Consider the following 19,438-nt stretch of genomic DNA (forward strand, 5'->3'; position numbering starts at 1 on the left):
AAGATTTTTAAAAATATTGAAATAGTGAGAACTCAATCATTTTCGAGTTAATTCTTTCGAATTGCGGTTATAATCATTCATATTGAGATTTTTCCGAATGATAAAATGTTAGTTTTAAACTCTATAGATTGTAGTTAAACAAAGAATAGTTCATCTATTTAAAAATTATCTCCTCCAGTTAGTAACTTCAGGCTAGAGTCATTTGAAAGTATTTGTATCAATGTTAGTCATTTGAAAGTATTAGCTTATGTCAATGTGTTAAAAAAATGAACTATTTTTCGATAAAAAGGAATAAAATGATCAATTCATATAAAGTGGTGAACAGGGACGACACGACACAAATCAAGTGCGCAGGGGATAACGACACAAATCAAGTGCACAGGGGATAAAATCCCCGGTCAATGAAAGCAATGAATCTCTCTTTTAAAATCGTTTTAAAGTAAGAAACAAAAAGAAAATATCACGATATTAAGTGACATTTTAACAATCAAACGTTAAACGACGCAAAACCACTACTACCCCAAAAAAGCCTTAAAAAAACTAAGACAATAGAGCCACAAAAACAAGAGACACAAGAATAAGCACCAATCAAGCTAACAACAAGAACAACGGCATAGGCGCATAGCCAAAACTCCAAGCATTAAAACAAAAACTTCAATGCACAACTCCGGTCCACTAGACACCGCAACCACGCGGACGTTAAAGGATGGTGCCTAAACTTTCCTTTCACTGCAGGTCTCTAAGTCTCTTGATAGATAACTTGGGAAGATAATAGGAGCTGGTTAAATATAGGGTACACGCGACATTGATAAAAATGAACTATGAAATCAAAACTGATTAGATAGGATAGGCCCTTTACAGAACTGACCCAATGTTCTATAGCTAATCTATATCGACAAATATATTGTGGCTTTTTATAACCTCAAATTATTAGAATTGGCCCAGCAAGCCAACACTCCACTAAGCATCCAACAAAATTAAATTACTTAAAATAAAGTTGATCATTACTAAATCATTTCAAATGCTATAGTAATGATTTCCCATCATTCAATTTGTTTGAGGCGATGCGTCAATTCGTAATAAGTTTTTGTAAAAAAAAGTAAGGTAGAAAACGATCAAACCAGTTGCTAATAAATAATGGCATATAAGAGCATCCACAATAGGAATAGCCCAGCAATAGCCTAGCCATAGCCTAGCCACAAACTCTTCCTGCCACATCATCAAAACTAAAAATCCTTCTGCCACATCATAAATAGCCCAGCCATAGCCTAGCCACATCATAAATAGCCCAGCCACATCACTAATAACAATTATATAAAAATTAAATAATTAATAATCACACAATATACGGAATTTAATTTACGAGACATATACAGGAAACATTAATAATACTATTAAAATTTTAAAAAGTACTATAATTTTAAAAAATTACAATAAAAAAAGTACATTTTTAGTGTAAGTGGGTTAACTTGATTGATCAACATGATCATAACGAGACATCAAATAAGTTGGAAGTGCGGAGTGTACACTTATTTGAATTCGTTATGACTAGACGAGGGTTCGGGGGCAGCGCCCCCGAGTAGCGGGGTTCAAGGGGCGGCAGCCCCTGGCTGGGGTCGAGCTTGGAAATTTTTTATTTCCATTAAAGTTGATGTACAGAAAAATCATCCGAAAAAATATTTTCGAAAAGTAAATAAAAAAATATTTTCAAAAATTAAATAAAAAAATATTTTTGAAAATTAAAAAAAATCGGCTAGGCGATCTGGACGCTGGAATAGTGCCGAGCGGATCGCCCAGCGCATCGCCTAGCGCCACGGAACTGCCGAGCGCTAGGCGTTTTCTCTCTCCGACAATGGGCTGGGCGGTTGCAATAGATCGCCTAGCGCACGGCCTAACGCCGGCGCTCGGCTGGGCGATGCGCTAGGCGCTATTGTGGATGCTCTAAACGTCTTAAATTATATATGATGGGAATAATACGATGAATAATTTGGGACATGGACCTTTAATTTGTTTTTGTGGCTAAATCTTCTCATAGAATTGGTCCGGTAATTTCAATAGTTCATCGATGTTTTTGATCTAGAATTTATAAGGTTTTTTGGTATCTTTTTCTTATCATTTGACAGAGATGTATTGTCAACTTGCTTGTTAATTTATAAATCAAGAACATTGCTTCGAAGAAATTTAGTTAGTTTAATTTAGTAATTGTAATTATAAAATTTTGCTAGGAGTCTTTAGACTGAGTTATTTTGCTTTTAAAATAATTGGGCATTTCGTATAATTAATTTACAGTACAGGCCAAAAAATATGGAGTACAATATTGTAGTATATTAAAAAATTCAACCGTATTAAGAGAATTATTATACGATGGGGTATATAGCGTTGATATATACGTATGTGATTTCTTAGTTTTAATCATCATTTATACTATACTATTATATTAGAGTATGCGCTTTATTTTTTTGACTACTTCCTCTCTGCGTTTTTACAAGGTATATTCGTCTTTTTAGTCTTTGGAAAATTTCAAAAGTTTTAATTTAATACCAATTTTTACGCTTAGGTCACGTTTAATTTGTACCATATGATTCTTTTTCAACGGTCGAAACATGTGATTAACATCTTTTCTCTTGTAATAATCATATATTAGTTGACATTTGGTTTTCAAAGGTGCTTACTGTTGCTATCTTGATCGATTGATGATTAAGGATAAGGATTAATATGTTGATACATATTTGTATACAATTTTCAATGGTTATAAGAGATTGACGTGACACGATTCGTTAAACTTTTGAAAATTGGTACAATAATATTATTGAAAATGAAAAATGAGAACATATGATATTTGATTTGTAGCAAAATATTGATCATGATCATTTGAATATATCGATATTTATCAAAATAAGATCTCTTATGCATTTTTATCCATTTTTTAGTTTTTTATGCAAAATATATAAAAAGAAATGTTCATGATTGCAAATTAAAGGAGTATGAATTAAGATTTAGTTTAATTTTAGGGCTAGGCAAATCGCCCCCTACTTAATTCTTATTTTATCTCACAAGTCACAACTCATTACTTAAAAAACATATGTGATATTATACTAACATGTCGTGTGCTATTAATTTTATACAAAGAATAATGCAATCTGAACAAGATCTCCTATTCAAAAGTCATATTTTGCATGCTATGAGAGTTATATTAAACCTAAGACCATCTAATCATTTGCAATGAAATAAAAGTAGTACGTAAAACTTTGAATAATTTAAAAACAATAAATTATATTGATAATTTTTTCAGCGTCTCTTTCAACATTTCTCTTCTTTAAATTACTACGGTAAAATAACCGACAGTTTAAAATACATTCGACAAAAGGATTGTAAGGGCATCAGCAGTGGGGCACCCTAAGGCGCGCCCTAAGGCGCGCCACGTCATCAGTTTTATCCTCCTATCCCCACCTGCAATGGGGCGCCCTAAAGGCACGCCCTATGGCGCGCCCTATGCATTTTATTTTATTTGAATATTTAAATAACAAAAAATTGGGAAAAACTTCATTTCATTTATAAAAATTAATACACTACAATACGAATTAAAAATTAATACATTTATAAAAATTATTACATTTATAAAAATTAATACATTTATAAAAAAACCTTCATTTCAATCACACAACATAATCATCTTATAACTCGAAGAAGCAAATTCTCGTTTCACCGAATTCTACTTTTTAATCATAAATTATCATTTTTTATCGCATTAACATCTTAATAAATGTATAAAATAATTTAGTTTTCAAGATATCTTAACTAGTGCTTGTAGTCCAATGGTTAGGTTTATTGCCTTCCAAGCATAGACCTGGGTTCAAACCCCGGTAAACGCATTTTTTAAAGTAAAATGCGTGCCATCAGGCGCGCCCATCGTCCGCGTCGCCCAATGGAGCGGACGATGGGGCCTGGGGGGAGTCGTCCGCGTCGCCCACAATAGAGCGGACGATGGGGGGAGCGTGCCATAGGCCGCGGACGATCGTCGCGCCCTATACTAAGGGCGCGGAGAATATGTCGAGATTTTCGAGTTATTATGCCATAAATGAAAAATTGTTTTTGATCAGTTTTAATAAAGCATCGGACGAGAAATTAGCACGTGGAAGAAGCCTGATCGTTGATCTGGATCAACTGTATGAGCTGAACGCTCCTGTCAAATTTTAACGTCGGTGTCGATACCCTGTGCTTGTCGGAGTCAGAAACATGCGGCGCCGTTAACCCCGGCGAAAAGTCCGTTACAAAGTAGACCGTCTCAAATTTAGTGATTTTATTCTGGTCAAAGCTATTTCCAGACTTTCAGAGTTTCAGTTATAAACAAGTACTAGCTGCGCTTAGTTGGATATTTCGGTTCGGCTCGGCTCAATATTATTCGAAATAAACAATATTATTTCGGCTCAATATTCAGGCCATCCGCAACGTTGTTCCTATACCGTTCCTTAATTCACTATTTGAGGGCCCCACTGTACTTTTTTACTCCATTCCTTAACTAAGGAACGGAACCTGCAACCCTCCGTTTCTTAACCGTTCCTTAACCATTCCTTAAATTACTATTCATTCAATTTCATTTTTTTTTATTTCCAACCCAATTCAATTTAAATAAACACACTTTATTAAAAAACACACAACATTAAAAAAAATTAAACTTTTAGAAAAATAAAAAGCACACAATTAAAATCCTAAAAAAATAAAAAACACAATTAAAATCCTAAAAAAATAAAAGTACACAATTTTAATAATTTCATCTGCCAAAATTTGCCCAAATGTGCTCAATTAGATCCTGTTGGAGTCGGGTGTGGCCGCTCGTGTAGGACCCCTTCCACGCCACCGACCAATTCTTCCATTGCCAGTGCATGCAATCGACGCTGCCGAGCATCCCGGGGAATCCGTGCACTGTTTCGTGAAGGTCGAGCAGGAATTGACAATCGGTCGTGCTTGGCCTCCGGAGAAATTCGTCGGTGAAGGCTGCGCGGACGCCTTTGCAGAATTTGAGCAAGCACATTCGCCCAGTGCTGTCTCCGATGTGGAGGTATTCATCGAACATGTCGGCCGTTTGTCCAGTCGCAAGCTGGCGGATTGCTGCAGTACATTTCTGCAGCGCGTGAGGCTGGGACGGCCGACCGCATCGTACCCTTCCTGGAAGAACTCTTCCCGGGCTGCCAAAGTATTCGCGATGTGGAGAAATAAAGGTTTCCCCATGCGGAAACGGCGACGGAAGTACGTATCTCCCCAAACCGGGTTATCGCAGAAGTAGTCGCGTACTAACCTTGCAGCGGCTTCCTCCCGGTTACGATGGATGTACGTACGGGAGCGTCGTTGGGGCGGCGCGGCTTCTTCGGCCTCCCGTCGTCGATCTTCTTCAAGTGATTGTTGCAATATTTGACGCATTTATTCAAAAGGATCCATTAGTTTGATTAAATTTGGGAGAAGGAAAGCAGAGTTGATTTGAGATGAAAATTGGGGTGGAAATAGAGAGGAATAGATGTGTGTTTGTGATTGAAATGAGTATGAAATAGGAGTATTTATAGAGTAAATAAATAAATAAAAAATAATACAAAACGGATATAAAAAAACGGTCACATTACCGTTGCAAATTTTTTTTTTTTATTAAATTCGAATTTTTTTTAAAAAATTGAATTATTGCGTCACCGGGACGAAGCCCACTCGCGGGGCAGCGAGTGGGCTTCACGCGTCGAATGGGAGGCTGCCACGTCGCCTCGGCGCATGGCGGAACGTTTCGTTCCGCGTTCCTCCGGAACGGAACGCGGCACGGCATAGGAACGGCATGGGCACGGAATGGCGACGGAACGAAGCCTGCAACGCGTGCAGCCGCGGAACCGTTCCGCCGGAACGGCATAGGAACCGCAACGGCACAGCGTTGCGGGTGCCCTCATGACCCAAACTACACCGCCACGCCGCCTAACTAACTAGCCGACTAGCCAAGCCGAATCAAATTAACTAGAATCATCTTTTTTCCTAGAGATTATCACTTTCTGTTGCCAGTAAAGCGTGTGTGCACCACGCGCCCCTTATTTATAACCCTACGCCCCATTTCCCCTAATTCACATTCACGCAGCTCAATTTCCAACCAAAGATCAAAGCCCTAATTTTCACGTCTACAATTAAAATCAAATCCCCAATTTTCCTCAACTTCTAATCCGATATGGAGAACAGAAATCTCTCCGGGCGGCGGAAGCAGCTCAGCCGACTGCAGCGGAGGGCGCCAACGTCGATTCAGATCAATCCGGTCAAGGAGTGGAACGTCGCTATACCACTTTTATCGCCGTTGGTTCAGTCGCTGATGTGAATCAAATTATACATTTTTATCCCCCTAACTTTACATGATTTATATAGTTTGATGCTTGCAAAAGTATGTTTATGGTGTAGGAAGAAAGCTCGGATGATGAAAAGGTGGTGCAAAAGGCATCGGGAATCCAGATCGCTCACAAAATGAGTTACCCGACCGGGTGAATTAGTGGGGTTAAAACCCACCCGGCCGGGTGAAATATGTTTAGCGTTCAGAGGTTGGATTCTTCGCCCGGTCGGGCGATTTCAAGCTTCAAAACGCCCGGCTGGGCGTTTGGGAAGTTCAACTGCAAATCAGCAGTTTCTCGGGCAGTTTCCTTTCCCAAGAGAAAGGACGAAAAGAAGGGGATAAAAGAAAAAGGGTGTCAGAAGTTTTGAAAAAAAGGAAAAAATGAGGGGAAAAAAGATAGAGTAGGGGGAGCAGGTGAGAAAAAGAAGAGAAGAGAGAAAAGGTGACGTCTTGGACGAAAATTGCAGAGGAAGGAAGGGAGATCCAATCTTCATCATCCCGGAGGAGATTTGCTACCATCTACACATCAATTTCACCATTTCAGTAGGGGGCTCAATATTCTTGTTTATTGGTTGTAATCTATGATCTTTTTCTATGGTGCTTTTTACATTGAATGATAATTCCGGCCTGATTTATTATTCAATCTTATCTTTTAGCAATGTCTCTTTAACTTGGTTAAAAGGTGGAAACGTAGATAAATAGTTTGAGATTTGTATCGTGTTCAGCATATGAATCTTGGATAAGTTAATTTATATGTCGTTACAATAATTGTTGGATATTTACTATGCGCCTGTAGGAATGTTTAATTGATTTTGTAAATGAATCATGTACGTTGGAACTTAGAAGTTGGATTAGAGCTTACTATGCGTTTGTAGGAGTGATAATCTGATGAGTACGAATTTGATCTTAGTGTTCAGCAAGGTTAAATTCAAGCATCTATGAACATGTTCAGTGTGAGTAGAATGAACGAGATTATTACAACTTTCATTAGATTAATCTTTAATCCATAGGTTAATTGGTCCGTTAAGTTAATTCACATCTGGAGCATATTAGGAGCGACGTTCTTTATCTCTTGAGTTTCTCCATTTTCGTACCTTAGTTTGTAAATTTTGTTTATTAACCTTGTCAAACCTTGTTAAATAATCGTATGCCTCCCTGTGGTTCGACACTCGAAGTACTACAGTCGACTTTGTACTCTTGCAGAGAGATTGTAATAATAGAGCTATTTTATTAAACTTGTGTGTTCTTAATCCATTAATATAAAAGCTCAAAAATTACACATCAGTCGCCCAACAACCTGACTGCTGAGATCAAGGCTTGTTCCAGTAGCGGCAAGGAGCCGGCGGTCTCTGCCGCGGAGAAGCCGGCAGCGGTGGTGTTGAAGAAGTGGCAGCATCCCGCCGCGCCCTTTTGTCATGAACCGACGCCGTTTTTGCCCTTTGTTTGTACAGGAAGCTCCGACATAAGATAAATTTTTTATTTGATTTTCTTTTTTCTTTGTTTCCTCTATTTTTAGGGGGCATTTTTGTCAAATATGAATATTTGCTTTTATTTATTCCTTTATTCGAAATATAAAAGGCGATGCCTGTAGATCAGAAATTCAGATTCAATTCGCCGATGAATAATTTTGTGCAATAATTTTATTTACATGAAATTACAATTTTATGTAAATCGTGCAAGTGTGTAAAGGCATAATTGTAAAATATTGCTATTGTTTCCGTATTTTTATCTACAATAATTTCTTGTAAATATACACACTTTTATTTCTTCTGAAAATGCACACAATGTTTTTTTCGTCTTGTCATTTTAATAATGGCATATAGTGATATAAGCCATGTTATTTTGTTGCTGTAGTGTCATTTTCGGTTGCTTTAACTTTTATTGGCATCAAAATTCGAAATATCTTTATATCTCTTATGTCATGTATTTGCCTTTATAACTCCTAATGTAACGTAATTGAATTTCTTATCCTCTATAAGAAGCTATGTTTACTTGCCTTTTTAAGAGCATCTCCAATGGCGGCGTTTGTAGGCCCCGAATCGGCGTCAGACCGGCGTCAGAATTTATTTATTTATTATTTTTTAAATTTTTCGAAACACTATATATACGCGCTTTGGACGTCATTTTCATTCGCACCACTTGTATTAACGAGTACTCTCTCTCTCTTAAATTCTGTACAAGATCAATAACGAGAAATGAGTAATGCCGGTGGTAGTGGTGGTGGTAGTGGTGGGGATGCTGATGAGTACGAGCATATGATGAACGAAGAGCTAGATGCCTATACGAACGGTGAGGTTGATCGATGGTTGGATAGTTATATGCAGCCGGCGGTACCTCGCCCACGACCAGTTGTCCACCGTCGACAAGTGGTTGATCGTGATCATGTAGCTGCACATCAGCGCCTGTTCACAAATTACTTCGCAGAGGAGCCGCGTTATAACGCCAACCATTTCAGGCGTCGTTTTAGGATGAGGCGGGACTTGTTTATGCGTATTGTCAACGCTTTGGAGCATCGATATCTGTATTTCCGCTTCAGGCACGATGCGGCTGGCAGACCCGGCCACACCCCTATTCAAAAGTGCACTGCGGCAATCAGGCATGTGGGACGAATACCTCCACATCGGTGAGACGACTGCCATTGATTGTATGAAGTATTTCTGTCAGGGCGTGATTGAAGTATTCGGTGATCAGTATCTCCGAAAGCCTACCCCCGAAGATTGCCGGGATCTGCTGCGGATGCACGGGATCAGCATGGGTTCCCGGGAATGTTAGGCAGCATAGATTGTATGCATTGGGAGTGGAAGAATTGTCCCGCTGCCCACGACCGGCTACAAGGGAAAGAATCCCACGATGATCCTCGAGGCCGTTGCTGATTACCGGCTGTGGATTTGGCATGCGTATTTTGGGATAGCCGGTTCGAACAACGACCTAAACGTCCTCAACTCGTCGCCCCTTTTCAACGAGCAGTGCCAGGGTGTCGGTCCGGCCATCAGTTTTGTCACCAAAGGCAACCAGCATGATGTGAGCTACTACTTGGCGGATGGGATATACCCTAGGTGGCTTGTCTTTGTGAAGACGATCCGGTGCGCATCAGATGCGAAGAAGGCCTACTTTGCGACGCGGCAGGAGTCGGCGCGAAAGGACGTGGAGCGCGCATTTGGATAATCCATCGGGTTTACCCTCTTCGGACCCTGATCCTTTAGAAAAAATTTCCACCCGTTGGATAACCCAACAACTGTCACGGGTGGAGTTTTTCACCCAGATCCAGACCCACCGGGTAAAATATACCCGTCGGGCACCCATACCCTCTAACCATCTTAAATTTTCAGCAGCATAACAACAGTAAATTTAGAGGAGGGAGAAGGATCACCGGCCGTTATCGCTGGTGGATCCGGAGAGCAACGCCATGCCGAAGTCCTAGGTCCTACCTCTCTCGTCGTCGCCTCGTCGGTGTCGGACGATAGGAGACCGAGAGAGCGAGCTGAGGGAGAGTGAGGCGGCTGGGATTGGGACTGGAACGCATGGGGCTAGGGTTTGGAGAGGATTTTATATAATGTAAAGTTGGGCTATGTTGGGCTGGGCCTAAAGCAAAATGGGCTATCAGTGTATTTTGGACCGGGTCTCCACGGGTGACGGGTTCGGGTTGTGCTGAACCGGATACTGACCCGGCCCACCCGATGGGTGAGACTTTTCACCCATTAGTAGACACATGGATACAAGTTTTCACCCAAATCCTCCTCCTAATAGGAGAAAAATCCGTCGGGTCGCGGGTAATGGGCATCCGTTGCCATCCCTACTCACGATGAAGAAGCCCTCCTCCAAGCACATGCCGACATGCGTCAAACCGATGCTCATATTCGACTCCAAAAGGATTTAATTGAAGAGTTGTGGGCGCGGAGGATTGCAAGGCGTTAATTTTATTTAAAATTATGTAATTTTTTTAAATGTACTTTTAAATTTTTGTACTTTTTTTTAAATTAATGAACTTTTTTTATATTATTATACTTTTTAAATTTTTAACAGTATTTTTTAATTTCCCGTATTTGTCTCGTAAATTAAATTCCGTATGTTGCTATGTCTGTAAATTAAATTATATAATTGTTATTAGTGATGTGGATAGGCTATGGGAGGGCTATTGCATGTCCAGTTGCATGTCCAGATGATGTGGCAAGAGGATTTTAGTGCTGATGATATGGCAATGGGAAAGTTATAGGAGGGCTATCGCATGTCCAGAACCATTGGAGATGCTCTACAAAGAGAATTAATCGATTGATTTAACTGAAATTTTGTGAATATGATTTTAAATTGCTCTTATGTTTCAGTATTTTATTTATGTAATGGTTTTAGATAAAGTAATTTTCTGATATTTTTATTGTTATTCCTATTTTAATTTGTTTCTCTAGTACAGATTGACCATTTTTTTAGCTCAAGTGTTTTAGACCACATAAAAAACTTATTATTTTAAAATTTTATCATTCAGTTCATATATGATTATATTAATACAGTAAAACACGTATTGCACGTCTAATTATTTATATAAACAAATAATTAAACACGCATAGAACTCCCACTACAACAAAAAATGGCAACATTTTTAATACTATTAAGGACGCTAATTTGTGTGTATACTTTCAACATAAAATGTCTTTATTGTTGGTGTCCTGACTAAAATTAGGGGACACGAATAAAAGCGTCATACAAAAGCAAAAGATTAAGATAATTCATCCTTGACTCATGAACGCTTTCTTTTGCATCCTTAATTATGGTTATTTTTTTAAAAATTTCAAACGCTAGTAATTGAATCTCAATTTTTGTGTTCTTACAAGTTTTTGTAGTGTAGTCAAAAGGGAATTTTCATAATATATTCATATAGCAGCTCAAAATTTTGTAAAACATACAATTGTAAAATTATAGGGAAAAAAATCAAAATAGAGTATTGGGTCGAATATGGTAAGGGAGAAATGAATGGAAGATCCACCCCAAAAACATACAATTGTAAAATTATAGGGAAAAAAATCAAAATAGAGTATTGGGTCGAATATGGTAAGGGAGAAATGAATGGAAGATCCACCCCAAAAACATACAATTGTAAAATTATAGGGAAAAAAATCAAAATAGAGTATTGAGTCGAATATGGTAAGGGAGAAATGAATGGAAGATCCACCCCAATAACATACAATTGTAAAATTATAGGGAAAAAAATCAAAATAGAGTATTGGGTCGAATATGGTAAGGGAGAAATGAATGGAAGATCCACCCCAAAAACATACAATTGTAAAATTATAGGGAAAAAAATCAAAATAGAGTATTGAGTCGAATATGGTAAGGGAGATTGAATGGAAGATCCACCCCAAAATTGTGTGGTTATTTATATGTTTCACGTTGCGTATTTTCAATTTATCCCATACGTTTATAATGTGTGAATAACAAATCATGATGTTTTCATTCTTAGTTTCTAAAGTTCAAAATGTTTAGTCGTCCACATCCGTTATATTAATACATATTTACCTCACTATTCAATATTCACTGTCTGCACCAAAATTTGATACACGCACCAATTTAGCACAGAATTTGCATCCAAAAAAGTTTTCATTTGACAATTAAACTTCATGATTTATAGTTCAAATATTAAAAAGCTCAGGACTAATCAGAATTTACTTCATGATTTTATAAACAATTAACCATTCCTTTTATACTCAATCTGTTTCCAACAGCCCTAATTTTTATTTTAGTCTATTAACAAAAATTAGTTGACTGGCACGGCTCCTTTTCTGGTAAACATGACCCATCATTTTTTCTCTCATTTTTTATGCTCTCTCTAATACATTCACATTCAATTAACAATGCCTATGTTTTCCCCCATCTAATACTTATCGATTTATATTAAAATCTGTATAGACAATTATCAAGACTATTAATAGTAGATAGAGAGAATATTAGTGCGTATATTTTATTTTACCATGTAATTTGGCCTATTTTTTTTCGTTCACTCGTTGCAAAATACTTAGGATATTAAGTAGACAGAGTGAATATTAGAGCGTATAAACTAAGTATTTTGATTGTACTTGGTCCCCTTCAATTCCAACTTTAATTTGTTACTTACCCCAAAATACGATATAAAACACCAAAACAAACTAATCAATAAACTGTTAGGTTGTTTTTTATCAGGTGGTTTTTTGGAGATGTTGGCCCTATCCACACAAATATGAAAGAAAATTAAATGAATAGAACAATAGGCTCTACATGGTGTAGCTGGCAAGGGCATCCGCAGTGGTGCGGATGTCCCGGTGGACATCCCAAAAACACCTCCTGCCATGTCATACGGACTTCCCACTGCGGATGCCACGTCATACGGACATCCCACTGTACAGTGGCGGACATCCCGACGGACTTCTCATATTAAAAAAATTCACAAATTTAACAATTTATGGAATTAAGCAATTTAGGAAGTAAAATTTCGACACAAATATGGAGAAAATGAGAACACTTTATTTAAAAAAAACATACTTAATTAAAAAAAATACATAAAAAATTACATAAATATAAAAAAAACGCCTTCTCCTCTCCTCGGATTCCCCACCGCCGGTACCCTCGTCGTCGTCGTCGCCGCCGCCACCCCCTTCGCCGTCGCTATCCGACATCTCGTCAAACCCCAAATCGCGCCGCATACTGTTGAGGAGGGGTTTAAGCTTCCGCTTGTAATGGGGGTCGGTCGCTTGCCCAACCGGGCGACGGCGGCGGTTCGACGATGTGGGTGTGGGGAACTCTGCCTCGGCGGGGGGAGCTCGTAGGAACCAATACTGCTACTATACTCCCCGGAGGCGCTGATCCTCGTTCGCTTCGGCCAGCCAGATTCAACGCCCGCAGTGAACTTGGCCGAATCCTGCACCACGAGATAGACATCCCAATACTTGATTCCCCGAACCCCTTTGAAGGATCGATGTACTGCTGGTGCGCGGCAAGCTTCACGTCCTCGGCGGACATGCCGCTGGACGCCATGCAGAGACAGTTCGTATAAAGGCCGGCAAAGCGGCTGAGCTGCCTCCTCAGCCGTTCCCACTGTTTCCGGCATTGTTCGCCGTTGTGAGGCTTCCCCCTGCCGGTTTGAACTGGAGGTAGCTTTGGCTAATGCGCCACCACATCCTGTCGATGTGCTGGTTCGCCCCGACGTATGGATCATCCACTACACTGATCCACGCCTTCGCCAGTGCAATGCACTTCTCCATGCTCCAGATGGTTCTCTTGTTCCCGCTGGACCCCTCTCCCACCTTAGCGGCCCCCGACCCACCATCGTACACCGCCGCAGACGATGTAGTGTCCCGTCCCCTTCCCTTTCCCATCCCCCTTCTCCCCGTGGGCGTCGGCGCGTTGGTGGGAAAATCCCGGATCGGAGACAGCCCCAACTTCTCCAGCGAGAACGTGTCGAGGCCAGTGAACTGGGTCTCGACAGGAATCCGGGTTGTCCGGCGACAGTAAATCCATGTAGGGCCGGTAGACGTTGTCCACCGGTGATTGGGGGACCCCCTGCTTACTCCCCCCGCACCCGCCGGTGACCTCTGCATCATCATACCGGGCATCTGGGGCATCATCCCCGGCATTCCAGGCACCATACCCGGCATTTGGCTCATCATCCCATACCACTGCGGGTACATGTTGTAGTACCCGGGCATCATCCCCGCCGGCATTTGAGGTTGGGGCATCATCACCGGCAGTTGGGGCATCGCGGCAGACATCAGCGCCGTCCCGCCGACGGGAAAAAAGGGGACGGTGAGTCGCTCGAAGCGGGGGAATCGCTATCTTGGTGCTCCAATGTTCTTCGAAAGAAAAGTGTGTTAGATAGAGAGAAACTTGTTAAAACAAGTGATGCGATTGAAAAGAAGTGCAACGAGACGTATTTATATAGTTTTTTTTAAAAAAAATTAATGCAAAAATCGGGAATTCCGCACTGATGTCCGTGGGAGTTAACTCAATGGCGGACGTCCCGACGGATGTCGCGACGGACGTCAGCAAAAAGGCGCGGACATGCGGTGCCCGTATCGGACGTCCGTATCCGTTGAACAGATGCACAATGGCGGACGTCCCGCGCGGACGTTGCGCACACCGATCTGACATCTGCACGGAAGTTCGCCATTGCGGATGCTCTAACACACACATGAACAAAGTCATGATCAGCAGCTCCAACTATTTAGGTCCAACACGTTTATCCTATTTGTCATTAGTTCTTGTAATTATCACAACAAAGTCACCAACTCCAACTATTTTGTCACTTTTTTTGACATTTTGGATTAGTTTCCATCTGCAAAGTTTTCTTCTTCTTCTTCACACTATAACGTGTAAAAGAAATTATAATTGTGTACGTGGCATATAATTATGCATCAAAATATAAATCATGATCAATAATTACTCAAAAAATATGAGTTCTCATTAATTTAGCAAGTGGGCGTGGAGGAGCAAAGAAAGACAAAAAGTGAAGATTTAAATAAAAATAAAAATAAAAATAAAAATAAAAATAAAAATAAAAACTTGTCATCATGAATCTGCTGGTTTTTTTTTTTTTTTTTTTTTTTTTTTTGAATCTGCTGGGTTTTTGAATGTGCAGAACTTTACCAGGTTATTATTGCATTTTGACTTCCCAACTTACTTTGTTAGTACATCTATTTAAGGATGTTTCAACCAAAAAATGTGTCCTTTGTACTCCATTTCATGTCTCACCACTGCACTAGTGCACTTATAGTAATAAATCAGTCTATATGAAAAGGAAAAAATGAAATACAAATGGCGGTGATGGAAATTCATTGGAATTCATTAATATAATTTATCTTAATGAAAAATAATATTGACACCATATAACCACTCCAAATTCACAATGACCCAATTAAGTAACAACACTAAACCACTATTTTAGTCTAAATACAACACAATTATACAAACAAGACCAGACAAATTTGCGCCTATATTGTTTACAAACACATGCATTTTATACTAAGCCGCAAAAACTAGCACTCACCCATATTTTTGTTTTTTAATTTTTTTTGATACATATGAATAAAATAGTCTATTTAATTTTTTGGACAAAATTTCGTATTGGCAAAAACATACTTACTTCATCTATTTGACAAAACAAAATTCAATTGATAACCGACGATTTTGCACATAAATATATGTTCAAATAAAGTCAAAGCAATTAGTTACTCTATCCGATTCTGATTACATCAAATTTTTTCCTTTAAACAAGAAACTGAAAGTAATGAATCATTTATAGCACTTTATTAAACCTAAATATATTTCATGAGTGAGATTTTTGACAACTCACGTGTGGTTTCTCAAATAAAAAATAACGTATGAAGTAATAAATACATCTTACCTTCGAATAATAAAAAAAATGAAATTCACTTACTTATAGAGAGAAAGTTAACATAAATAAATAGAAAAACTAAAATAATGAACCTTTGGGCTAGGGCGTTCACATTCAAATTCTCCATGTGTTCATCAATGCTCACCAAATACTCATTGATATTTATTATTTTGACTCAATTTTGAATTTACTTTTCCAAAAGAAATAAAATAGGCAAAAATAAGTCAAGGGGTATCCCCACACAAATTCTTAGTCAGAATAAAAAAGTTAATAATTCCAAAAATAAAAAGTTAAATAACCTAATGCAACAAAAAATGAAAGTTGCAGTCTTGCAGACCTCAAACTTTGAACTACTGAGGCCATCTTCTCTCCAAACTGCTCTTACCTTTTTAAAAAAAATATGGCATTACAAATCTGCCCGCACACTCACACACACTATTGGGAAACTCGTGAAATCAAATCCACTCCCTAATACTTTTTCCCTCCATTCTTTTCCCTTTTTGCATTCTGTTTTTTCACCGATCAATGAATGTGCCCTTCACCGTTTGCACATATCCAAGAATTTGTAATTCCTGGAAACCCTTTTCTTTTTGATGCTTTTGTGTTGGAAATTGGGCTAAAGAAGCAATATTTTTGACTCCCCCCTTTTCATTTGGAGTTCATTTGATTGTTGCAATGGAGAATTGCTAGTCAGATCTGAGATCTTCATTTGGTGAAAGAGGGATTCAGAGATGGTGGCTGAGGCTTGGATTTTGAGAATGGGGAATCAGGTGAGTAGCAATTTAAAGCATGCTTTGTATTCTGATAGTAATTCCACAAAGAAGAAAGAAAATCCTTTACAAGAGAGGCAGGTTATTGGTATTCTGTCGTTTGAAGTTGCTAATGTGATGTCCAAGATTATGAATTTGCACAAGTCTTTGTCTGAGAGTGAGGTGTCTAGGCTTAAAAATGAAATCTTGAGGTCTGAAGGGATTAGAACCCTAGTTTCCAGTGATGAAAAGCAGCTTCTAGAGCTAGCCCTTGTGGAGAAACTCGATGATTTGAATCGAATTGCTGGTGTAGTTTCGAGGTTAGGGAAGAAATGCAGCATCCCTGCGTTGCAGGGGTTTGAGCATGTGTATGGGGATGTGGTTTCTGGGGTGATTAATGTTGGGGAGCTGAGTTTCTTGGTGAAGGACATGGAGGGGATGATGAGGAAGATGGAGAGGTGCGTGAGCACGACCGTGACCTTGTATAGCGAGATGGACGTGATGAACGAGCTGGAATCCGCCACCAAGAAGTTCCGGGAGAATCAGCTTGAGGAGAGTAGGAAGGCCTTTGAGCAGAAGCTAGTGTGGCAGAGGCAGGATGTCAAGCATTTGAAGGATGTCTCGTTGTGGAACCAGACGTTTGATAAGGCCGTGGAGCTCTTGGCACGGACCGTGTGCACAGTTTATGCTCGGATACATCTTGTGTTCGGAGATGGCCTTGCTCAAGCTGGCTCTGTTGGGAGCTCACAGTGTTTGCAGCAGTTAGATGTAGTAAGCACGAGTTTGATAAAGCACGCATCGGGTAGAAGTCAATCTAGGGCATTTGTGAATGAGAAGTCGGGGAAGAGGGCCGTTGGTGCTAGTCCTAAATCGAGGGGGCAGAAGGGGGAACACGAGTTTGGGGCCGAAGACTTCAACTCTGTGTGTGGGATCAGGCCGGGGAGGATGTTCTTGGAGTGTTTGAGCTTGAGCAGTTCTGCATCCAAGGTTGATGCTGATGCTGATAGCTACAATGATCAATGTAGTCGGGTTTCAAACACTTTAAGCGTTGCAAACAGCGCGGTCCCTCTGAGTAGTTTGCTCCGTCCCATCAACAGTGAGCGCGTGATTGGACAGCCAAAGAGGCGGCTGCTGGTGGAGGCGCCTCCCAACACAGTCGGGGGCTCAGCACTAGGCCTGCACTACGCAAACGTGATCATCATCATCGAGAAACTCCTCTGCTACCCGCATCTGGTGGGCGAGGAGGCCAGGGACGACCTATACCAGATGCTTCCGACGAGCCTGAGAAGGACTCTCAAGTCGAAACTGAGGTCCTACTCGAAGAACCTGGCCATCTACGACGCACCATTAGCCCACGACTGGAGGGAGAGGCTGGAGGGGATGCTGAGATGGCTCGGCCCCCTGGCACATAACACGATCAAGTGGCAGAGTGAGAGGAACTTCGAGCAGCAGCAGCAGATTGTGACGAGGACTAATGTGCTGCTGCTGCAGACATTGTGCTATGCTGACCGGGGCAGGACCGAGGAGGCCATCTGCGATCTCCTCGTTGGCCTGAACTACATATGCCGGTACGAGCAGCAGCAGAACGCGCTGTTGGACTGTGCGAGCAGCTTTGATTTCGAGGACTGCGTGGAGTGGCAGCTGCAGGCTCGGGCTTCGTTTCAGGCTTGAATCTTTTTTCGATTCTTACACGATATGGTGGTTAGTTTTGGAAAATTTGTTTGTGGTTTATGGTAGCTTTAAGCTTAGATTATGTTTATGATTATATTTGTAGGAGTTTGTGAATAGCAGGACATAAAATTGAAGGTGTCCTTGCAATATCTGTTGATGGTTATGTGATTTGATTGTAACAAATTTGGGGGTACATAGTTTTTTTTTTTTAATTTATCAAGATGAAGTTTCCTTATGCGAATGAATGCACTAGAATAGTGGAGTAGTATAAAATTTTTATGTGGTTTAAGCTGAAAAGTAAATTTAATCTTCTGCTGTGTCACCTTGGGTTTGAGATGTTTCTATTCGATAAGAGGAATTCATTTCATTTTTGGAGATGATATATTCATTTCGTCCCCCGTTAATAAAGTCATTTTTCTATTTTGGGGAGTTACAAGATAATTGAGTCATTTCTATTTTAGTCAAAAATTAATTATTCCTTTTTACTTTATTCTTTCTTCATATCTCTTAATTTTTCACCATTCATTTAACACGCTATTTTTAAACTCCTTATCGAAAAAAATACCTTTATTAACAAGGAACGGAGTGAGTACCAAACATTAGGCATTAGCAGTGACGTAACTCGTATTGGGGAGTGAGGGTTATAGCGACTTCACTTGAAAGGAATAATTTTATTTTGTGAGTTTTACTAGTATTATTAAATTATTTTTGTTAATTTTATTTCCTTTTTTCGCTATAATATGATGGATTTCCCTTTTTTTTTAAACAAAACAATTGACTACAACAGCAAAACAATTAATTACAACTGCGACATTAACCATAGAAGCACACGGCTATGTGCTCAACTCATAACTCTAAGGTGGTGCTCGGTTTCCTAAATAAAATACTAGATAAAATAATACTAAGATACAATCTAAGATTGAGTTATGAGATTATTTTAGTCATAGGGGGTTAGCTATGACCAGTGGCGGACACAGTAAGGAGGGGTGAGGGGCTTAAGCCCTTCCCAAAAGTTTTTTTTTATGTTTTTCTTCTTCTAAAATTTTAAAAAAAATTCAAAACTTATCAATAGCCCTTCCTAAAATTTTACCACAGAAGAGTAAATTGTCGAATGTTAAATAACAGAAGGGGCTGAAAAAATTGGAAAATCGAAAGTTGCAGAAGATAAAAATGGCCGTCGTAACTTTCCTGAAGAAGACGACTAAAAAGTTAAGTAAGAATATAATATTAATATTATTATAAATAGTTGTAGGCTCATAAATGCTCTGTATTTAGCTTCTATAAAATACTCCTTTAAAATATGACGTGTATGAACAC

The 19,438-nt window shown here is 39.5% G+C and overlaps 1 protein-coding gene across 1 annotated transcript; it reads left to right on the plus strand.

Annotated features, from left to right (window-relative positions):
• Positions 1-16,044: 16,044 nt before the first annotated feature.
• Positions 16,045-18,356, plus strand: LOC121805609 (protein PSK SIMULATOR 3-like). Its single transcript, XM_042205529.1, has one exon. It carries the CDS (start codon positions 16,433-16,435, stop codon positions 18,119-18,121), a length of 1,689 nt encoding a protein of 562 aa, XP_042061463.1. The 5' UTR covers positions 16,045-16,432; the 3' UTR covers positions 18,122-18,356.
• The last annotated feature ends 1,082 nt before the right edge of the window (positions 18,357-19,438 follow it).

The sequence above is a fragment of the Salvia splendens genome, chromosome 5 (genome assembly GCF_004379255.2).
Source record: "Salvia splendens isolate huo1 chromosome 5, SspV2, whole genome shotgun sequence".
Taxonomy (NCBI): domain Eukaryota; kingdom Viridiplantae; phylum Streptophyta; class Magnoliopsida; order Lamiales; family Lamiaceae; genus Salvia; species Salvia splendens.

Coding starts and splice junctions, on each gene's coding strand:
- LOC121805609 (XM_042205529.1), top strand. CDS start 16,433: ATGGTGGCTGAGGCTTGGATTTTGAGAATGGGGAATCAGGTGAGTAGC.